The sequence below is a fragment of the Pseudoliparis swirei genome, chromosome 3 (assembly GCF_029220125.1).
Source record: "Pseudoliparis swirei isolate HS2019 ecotype Mariana Trench chromosome 3, NWPU_hadal_v1, whole genome shotgun sequence".
NCBI lineage: Eukaryota > Metazoa > Chordata > Actinopteri > Perciformes > Liparidae > Pseudoliparis > Pseudoliparis swirei.
In genome coordinates this window covers 10467979-10477253 of record NC_079390.1, presented here as the reverse complement: position 1 = coordinate 10477253, position 9275 = coordinate 10467979, and the positions used below count along the sequence as shown (strand labels likewise).

General features: G+C 43.1%; 1 protein-coding gene across 1 annotated transcript; it reads left to right on the top strand.

Annotated features, from left to right (window-relative positions):
• The first annotated feature begins 3118 nt into the window (after window positions 1–3118).
• On the top strand, window positions 3119–4981 carry LOC130191699 (uncharacterized). Its single transcript, XM_056411361.1, has 4 exons — window positions 3119–3137; window positions 4065–4573; window positions 4676–4747; window positions 4884–4981. The coding sequence occupies exons 2-4, from the start codon at window positions 4135–4137 to the stop codon at window positions 4979–4981; spliced, it is 609 nt and encodes a 202-aa protein (XP_056267336.1). The 5' UTR covers window positions 3119–3137; window positions 4065–4134.
• Window positions 4982–9275: the final 4294 nt, after the last annotated feature.

Genomic DNA, 9275 nt, shown 5'->3' with positions numbered 1-9275 from the left:
TGTGTCAATGCAACACCTGTTCATAGATATTAGAGATATTTTCTTTTCTTTTAGTTTTTTTCTTTTCATGGAATAATACGTGTTTTTAAAAAAAATATTTGATGAAACAAACCAATTGTTTTGTATCTAATTCGTGGCCCCCCTCCATTAGATTCATTCACCCAGTGATTTTCTGCCCAAGGCGATCAGGACAGCCGTCCCCTGTCAGCTGTTATGACTGACTTCGCTCGTCTGTTTTGGACTGATTTCCTAGACTCCCTTAGTTTCAGCCAAAATCCTGGATCTCCCCCTTTCACAGTGAAATGGTGGTAATGATCCTTCATTGTTTGCAGTTTTGTTACTCATACAAAGACACAGTGCAAGGCTGCTCTTCCTCGTCACTGATTCCCATATTCAGTGGTGTCCTTCCTGTTTCCTTCTTTTGTTGTATATGAAGCGATAGCTGCTAAATAAGTGAGTGCCCGATCGTTGTGATCTCAGAATCAGAATCAGAATTGGGTTTTATTGGCCAAGTAAGTTTGCACAAACAAGGAATTTGACTTGGTAAAGTGACTCTCAGTGCTTACACAAAATATACATTACAACACAATACAATACAAAACAAAAACAAAACAGTGCAGTACAAAACAAACAGTGCAAAACAGCGCAACGGTCTAAGAAGTTTAAGAAAGTGACTTAAGAAAGTATATACAAGGCGGAATGGCTATATACAGTAGCTGTGAAACAGTAGTGCAAGAAGAAGTGGAGAGTGCGAGAAGTGCAGGGATAAATATATAAATATATATGCTTCAGTGGGTTAGCTGTTCAGTAGTGAGACGGCGAGGGGGAAGAAACTGTTTTTGTGTCTGGAGGTTTTGGCGAACAGTGATCTGTAGCGTCTACCAGAGGGGAGGAGTTTGAATAGTATGTGACTGGGGTGTGAGGGGTCTGCAGTGATTTTTCCTGCCCGTTTCCTGACTCTGGAGGTGTACAGGACTTGGATGGTGGGCAGGTTGGCACCGATGATCTTCTCTGCAGACCTGACTGTCCGTTGGAGTCGGTTCTGATCCAGTTTGGTGGCCGATCCAAACCAGACAGTGATTGAAGTGCACAGAACAGACTCTATAACTGCGTTGTAGAACATGATCAGCAGCTCCTGAGGCAGGATGTACTTCCTAAGCTGGCGCAGGAAGTACAACCTCTGCTGGGACTTCTTGATGATTGTGTTGACATTAGGTTCCCACTTCAGGTTCCGGGAGATTGTGGATCCCAGAAACCTGAAGGATTCCACAGCCAACACAGTGTTATTGAGTATGGTAAGGGGGGGCAGTGCTGGGGGGCTCCTCCTGAAGTCCACTGTCATCTCCACGGTTTTAAGCGTGTTCAGCTCTAGGTTGTTGCGACCGCACCACAGGACCAGCTGTTCAACTTCCCGCCTATATGCAGACTCGTCATCATCACGGATGAGGCCGATGACTGATGTGTCGTCTGCAAATCTCTAGGCTCTATCCCACATTTTACACAAGAGACCCGTGGTTATTGACCTAGCAATCCCTGTTTAGTCTCATTTTGTATGACTCACTTGCTCCTTCACTGTTTCCATAATATTCCCTGTTTTGGAGATAAATACAATGCACAAACAGATAATTTCCAAAAACTCTTCTGAAGCAACCCGGGTGTATTTAATGGTTAAGACTAAAGTAGAACTGCCATTCCAATGCATTGACACATCTTTACCTCATCATCACATTATAACGTATTATACCGGTGAATATAATGCAACAAAAAGAGTAGTTGTATAACAACAATGGGTATAATAAACTATACAAAATAATAAGAAGTCAGTGAGTGATGAGCAATTATGAAATATTAGATCAATTGACTTAAAAGGCATTATAAAATGTGTTTTAATATGTTAGATTGTTGTTATGAAGCATTGTGTATATGTATGAGTGCTTTTAACAACAACGATACAATGAAAAAACAAGCTACTGTGGCTCAGTGGAGGAACGGGGTCGTCCTTTAATCACAGAATTGGCTGATCGATCCCCGGCTCCATGTTGGTGTGTCCTTAGACCCAAATAGCTAACTAACACTCACACACATTCATACAGTGAATACTGTGTATGAATGTTAATTATTTCTGTTGGCCAGGTTGCACCTAGCATGGTAGCCCTTGCCCTGAGTGTACGAATGGCTGTTAATAGGTGAATGGCATGTAGTGTATAGCGCTTGAGTGACCGAAAGACTAGAAAAGTGGTACACAAATACAAGTTCATTATATTATTCACCATTATAATTATGTTTATAATGCATTCTAGGTGTCATAGACAGTGTAAGCATGGGGATTTCCTTTACACCTCTTTGTGGGAGCTCCAGTCACATGCTTGCTGTGTGCATGTATAACTGCATTAACATGAGATTCTCCTTATCTAACTTATATAGCCAGATATAGATTACATTTTAATAAGTAAAAACGCATTGTGATAAAAATGGTCGCGACCACTGGCTTTGACATAAGTAAAAAAGACATTAGACATTCTCCGCCACACTTTCAAAACAGCAATTAAATCCCATTTATGTAAATCTGCATTTAGCCTGTGATAGTTTTTATTTTGTTTCTCGCTACACTCAAAAAAACGATTCAAGCCCTTCTTCGAGGTGACACATTTAAATATTGTTTGATACATTTAAATAAATCAATTACAAAAATAGATATTTATATTTAATGGGTGTAACACAAAATGTATGAATACTTTCATTTATTAGATTTATTTAGGTTAGATGGTGTGCATATCAACTCAAAATAAATGTGTTTCATTGAGGACTACCCTTTGCGCATGCGCCTTCTGAAAATCAGTTGTTTACATGAGGTGAAGACATTTACAGTGCTGTACGGTGGTGTAGTGGCTAGCACTGTTGCCCCCCCGCGCGGGCACCGGGGATTCTTTAGCTAAACGGCCCTAAACAGCTTCCCATTCATTCTCTATGGCGGTGTCTAAAATCGCCGATGTAATATATCTCTGGCCACTCGCAGCTCAGTGGCGCTGTTTTCAGAGTGAAGCTCCTCCGCCTCCCCTCCTCCGTCTCATTCAGTCTGCTGTGAGAAGGACCGACTGCACATACGGATCTCTGGAGCTCCACCGTTACGTCAAGCAGTAAGTCGTTCTAACTTATTACAATGAACTAACATGTAATGAAAATTAGTCTTGACAGTCTCTTGTTCGCACTGTAAAGTTGGTTGTGTTTTTTCAGTTTGGTTTCTCCGTGTATGTGACTTTCTTGCGCTGTTGAAACGGGAAGTTAACGCGACATCATTAAATAAATAATGCTGTCGGAATGACCATATCAATACAGTGGATATGACGTTACATGACCATATCAATACTGTGGATATTACGTTACATACACGCTGTGAAGGAACGGTAAACTGTAAACAGGGAGTCACGGAGTTTCTCTTTTTATTGTCTCCCGTAACTTCACTAAACGCGCACTTCTCCTCGTTTAACGTGACTGATGAAGCTTTACTTTAACATATCACGTGTATTACACTCAACTAATAAAGGTGTAATTCTAGATTAAACGACCAGCAGCATATTAAAACAGTAGTGAGTAATTGTAACTTTTACTTTTATTTATTTTTTAATGCAGGACCACCATGTGGTGGTATTAATATTTCTATTTTTACTGAAGTAGAAGTTCTGTATACTTTCTCCACCACTGTTAAAACAGAGAACAGCAGAATGTGATACGGTGTTTATATAAAAGTATACTCATAGTCTGATGCAGATATTTTTGGGATGGTCACAAGGGAATGGAGATCATTTCTTGATAAGACCCTTCACACTTCATTGTTACTTGAGTCACATGACTGTGGGAGTTCACCGCCATGTACTTTTCCACAAGATGTTCAGGGCACAGGAGATGGGGGGGGGGGGGTAGCCTGCCTGCCTGCCTGCCACTGACATGTAAATAGTGTGCCTCAACAAAGGACTTAAGGTTCAGAAACTATATTGTTTGGAAACAATGCCTGTCTATAGCGTATTAATATACTTACTAATATACTCTACTCTTTTTCATAACAGGAGATATGAGCAGACATGTGTTTTACCCTGGGAGAATGGCTGTTTCATTCCTTCCGCTGGCTTCTGGAGAATGACATTGGATACACCATCTACCTCATCAGGAACCAGCAAAGAGAGGAAGCTGCAGGAGTGTCCATGGCAGCGGGGCACAACAAGGACAGCCTCCTGTGTCCTGTCCTTTCTCAACTATTCCCTCATGTTTGGAGGAATCCAGTCTCTCCTCAACTATGAGGAACACAAGCCAGTTGTGACAGCAGCAGCATCGGAGGATGACCAGCTGGTGGGTTTTGGGACTCGTGCCTACAGCACCTGGCGAGAGGTCTGGGAGAGCAGGGAGGACGGCTATGCATCCTTCATCCTGAAGAAGAAGAACTGCACTGCAGGCACAAAGATGCATAAGCTACAACTCTACCTGAAGAAGAAGCTGCAGCCACCCACTGTCACCCCTCTGATGTCACACACCTCACCTGTGATGTCACACGCCTCACATGCTCCTGCTGAAGCCATTGGTGAGTCTGGTGTCTTGTCAGGGATCTACATGCAAGTCATACAAGCACAAATGCAAGAAGATATTTCTTTCTTTCTTTCTAACTTGTTTGTTTGCATTACAGTGATGGATGAAGATGAAGAGCTGGAGAGGATGATGCTGAGCATCTCTCCTTCAAAGCAACATGTGCAGAGCTGTGAGTATACATGTGCTCTCTTTTATTTCTTTGTTTCCCCTCCTGAAGATTCACAATCGTTTACAGTTCAGACGATTTGCTATTAATCCTGTATTCTATTCAGCATATTTGATATTGTTTTGTGTGTGTTTTATAGCTGTTTCTGCATCTTCGTCATCCTCCTCATCTGCCAGGACGAGAAAGAGGTCTTTAACCCAGAGCACCGCGCGCCGACCGACACAACTGGGACCATGAGTTCCTCTCCCACATGCAGCAGGACTCGTCTGGTGTCGGCCGTGTTCTGGTCCTGTTTGTCGTTTGGTGTTCCGCCTGTTGTCCTCGTGACGATGAATGGACTCCGGTCCTGATGAGGGTATCCGTCTTTGTTTTCTGATGTGCATGAAGAGAACCTGCTGTGATACTAACACCTGCTTGCATGTGTTTGCTGTGTGTTTGAAGTCAAGGTGCTTCCCCTGCCTAGGTGACATAGTGATGACTGGCTCCTGAATATTAACCCATTGCAACATGAACACATGTGTATGAATGAAATATACTCTGTACGTAATCATGTTACAAACAGTCTGATTGATTGGATTTGGCTGAACAAAGCAGGTGAAGTAAAGATACTTTCTGCCTTTACTAACAGCAGTTTTTGTGTACTGTCAAAGTATAAATAACAAACAAAGGTTTTTCCGTTGCAGCAGCCAGGCGTTCACCTCCCAGCCGTCTTTGATCCTGCATTGATGGCCCAGCTCAACGCAGCCTCCGAACGGGTGTTGGGACAGATGAAGTATCCAGCATTTCATCTCTCGAGCACCGACACTGGAGAAAAGTTTGGCCTGCAGTACGTTGAGCCTGGTTGCCGCCCAGTTCCTGTGGACTGGGACAAGCACAGGACCAAGTCGGACTCTGCCCCCCCGGCCCTGAATCCACCTCCTCAAAGCAGCGTGCCTACTGCCCAGTCATCCTCACTCTTCATGGCACCACAGAAGCTGTTCCAGTTTCCTCCACGCCCTCCTGTGGATTCTGCTGCTGTCAAACCAGACGTGACTCCCGGGCCTCCGACAGATCCAGGTAACATCAAACACACAGGCATAGTAATGGACCAGACTTTAGTTAGTAGGAACTGAATTTTAATCATATTCATTTTCAGGAGGTTTCTCTGTAGATCTGAATAACTTATTGTATCCTTTGTCTTTGTCTTCGTAGAAACATGTCGGCCGTCTCTGCCGCTGCTGTCCGCCGACTGCGCTCGCACTGGACCTGTGAAGACAGGGTTTGTGTTGGACCACAAGCGGTGGCGGCCCCATGAAGGCAACTATTGACAACCTGCTCAATAAACACCGTGGCATGAAGGACATGCTCAAGCTAGTGGACCAGGACTATGCTGCTCTAGTTCACAACTCTTGCACAGACCCAAACAACATGCTCCACCCAACAACTAAACACCACATCTTACTATATGTTAAACACCTCTGCAAATTACTGAACACCAGCTCGTCTTTAAACACCAGCATTTGCAGTCGTGAACCCACCTCCACCTAGTCAGACCCTCACAAAAGCCTCTATTGAGCAAATTGTGCAAAATATTATTGAAAAGCAACAACAGCATCAGCAGCAACAACAACAACCAGTGGCTTCAAAGAAGCAGACAAAAGCGTGCCTTTCCTGTGGACAGCCAAAGTCCAGGTATGAGAATGATGGTTACTCCATCCACTTCTTCTACCAGCAGATACTTTTACTGCTCCACTAAAGTTTTTAAAGCTTACGGTGCTGAGGGTCTGACAAACCCAAAAATGCCATTTAATGACTTTGCAGGAACACAGTTCTTTCAGCAGGAACTGTCTGCCACAAAGAAAAGGGTGGAGGAGAGAGGCCAGCAGAAGAGGAAGAGAACTGAATCCCAGCACAGAACCCCAGAACACTGGTCCAAGGTGTCGCTTTGTGGGATGGGACTGAAGCAGGGCCCAAACAGCCCTCACATTCACACGGGGGTTGGGGTAGCAGGGAAGTACGTTTATTGTCCTAAAGTATTTTCCTGTACAGAGACCAGGGCATGGAGAAGGAGATGACGTGGAGAGTTCAAGGCATCTGCCTTCTATGAGACGGGGAAAACAGATGGGCCGTTGACAAGAGCAAATAAGAGAGATGGGCAGTGTTTTGTCATGTATATATCTTTTCTTATTTTAATAATTACATTCTTTTATGATATAAATTATATTTGTTTTACTATTTTTATTGTTTGTGTGAACTTGCACTATGGCCTGTGTGTTCAATATTTACTGTCCTTGTTGTGAATAAATATATTTCATGGACTAATGTCTACATGTGTCATTAATATGTGAATCATTTTAGTGAACAGTCAAGACATATTTAATTTAAGTAATTGCAATTCAAATGTTTATGAGAAGAAAACTAATATGTTACATATAGGTTATAAATAAATAAGTCAAGTACTGATATAATCTGTCTGCCACTGGGATAAAGTGACACTCCAAAAATAGCAAAGTAGGGAACACTTTTCTTGATCAACAGCCCAACTGAGTCTCGAACCCGCGTCCAAATGTGGCTTTTCAGGACATTGGACAGCGTAGATAATACTGCAATTTCATTGGCTGTCAGTGAATTCCCACTATCCACGTCTTGCCCCCGCGAGAGGGCCGTGGGTTCAATTCCCAGTCGGGGCGTTCCTTCTGTGTTGAGTTTGCATGCTTTTTTAGTTAGTTAGTTTATATTTTGAGTTGGACAAACACAAATTAATTTAATTTAATGAATATCGTTATTTTATTTGAGATGTATTTGATACAAATGAGTTGGACTAACTTAATTACATTGTATTGCACTGATGTGCTAAATTTGAGTTGGAGTTGCATATAATTATTGGATGGAAAACCTGCCAACAATTTAATTGAGTTCATCCAATGAGACATTTCTTTGAGTGTATTGTCATCTTTATTTTTTTGCTGTTGCTTCTATTTACCATGTAAAGTGCATTGAGTACCTTTTAAAGCACTTTTCAAATACAATGTATTATTAAAATGTATTAATAAATAACAAATGATCTTAATACATTTTGGAGTAGGCCAATACAAATTCACTAGATACAGTACATGTTAATTAGAGCATGAGTTTAATTGGATTACTATTTTACATTTTAAAAATCCGAACCAGGTCAAATGCATATTTAGCCAGTGATCAAACCACATGCTTATAGGTTATCCGCAGATGCAAAGTGGTTTGATGTGGCTACGTTACGTAATGCCTTCATTCTGACAGCTCACCCCGCCGCAGCCGGAGGAACTGTCCATGGTGCTGAAGTGATTCTTCCCTGGATGCCTCTCATTCCTGGTGTGCACTTGAAGCCTAGTGGATGACGCCATCTTTGAGAACTTCACTCACATTAACGCTTTAGTTATATATATATATATATATATACATTGCCTCAGAACTGTTTTTTGAATGGTATATCTAGGGTGAAGGGCTTTTTGCATCTGTGCTCTATATAAACGTTCCCCATTGATTTTCAAGCAACACCAATATAATATGTGTTCATATGCAACAACGTCAATAACACTAAGAAGCCTCTGACACTGGAAGGAAAACACTAATTGATTTCCCTACAAGAGGAGACAACATTTTGGATCTGGTCTACACAACCCACAAAGGAGCGTACAAGGCCTCCCCCCTCCCCCACATAGGTCTCTCTGACCACATCACCGTCATGCTAATGCCAGCATACAGACCCAGAGTGAAAGCCTCCAGACCGGTTCTGAAGCAGGTACGGGTGTGGCCAGAGGGGGCCTCCTGCGCTCTCCAAGACTGCTTTGACTCAACAGACTGGGGAATGTTTAAACAGGCAGCCACATACAACGACCACACAGACATTGGGGAGTACACAGACACTGTTACTTCTTACATTAGCAAGTGCATTGATGATGTGACGCATGTAAAGACCATCACCACTCGGGCTAACCAGAAGCCGTGGCTAACAGGGGAAGTCCATCGGCTGCTGAGGACTAGAAATAGGGTCTTCAGAGCTGGGGACGAAACGGACCTGAAAACAGCGAGAGCCAACCTGTCCCACGGCATCAGGAAAGCAAAAATTCCTACACAAAAAAGATAACCCGGCACTTTAAAGACAGCAGAGACACACGCAGCCTGTGAAGGGCATTCAGACCATCACAGACTATAAACCCACGCCACAGAACTGCGACAGCAACATCTCTCTGCTAAACAACCTCAACAGCTTCTTTGCCCGGTTTGAAGCACAGAACAGCACTCGTCCACACAAGACTCCGTCCCCTCCCCATGATCAGGTTCTGTGCCTGTCTGCTGCCAGCATGAAGAGGACTCTCTCGTCCATCAACACCCACAAGGTAACAGGTCCAGACAACATCCCTGGTCGTGTGCTGAAGGACTGCGCAGAGGAGCTTAAGGACGTCTTCACGGATGTCTTTAATACTTCTCTGAGACAAGCTGTTGTTCCATCATGCTTCAAGGTAACCACCATCATACCTGTGCCAAAGAAATCCACTCCATCCTGCTTCAA

Coding starts and splice junctions, on each gene's coding strand:
- LOC130191699 (XM_056411361.1), top strand. CDS start 4,135: ATGACATTGGATACACCATCTACCTCATCAGGAACCAGCAAAGAGAGG. Junction 4,574..4,675: donor TGCTCCTGCTGAAGCCATTG/GTGAGTCTGGTG, acceptor TTTGCATTACAG/TGATGGATGAAGATGAAGAG. Junction 4,748..4,883: donor AAAGCAACATGTGCAGAGCT/GTGAGTATACAT, acceptor TGTGTTTTATAG/CTGTTTCTGCATCTTCGTCA.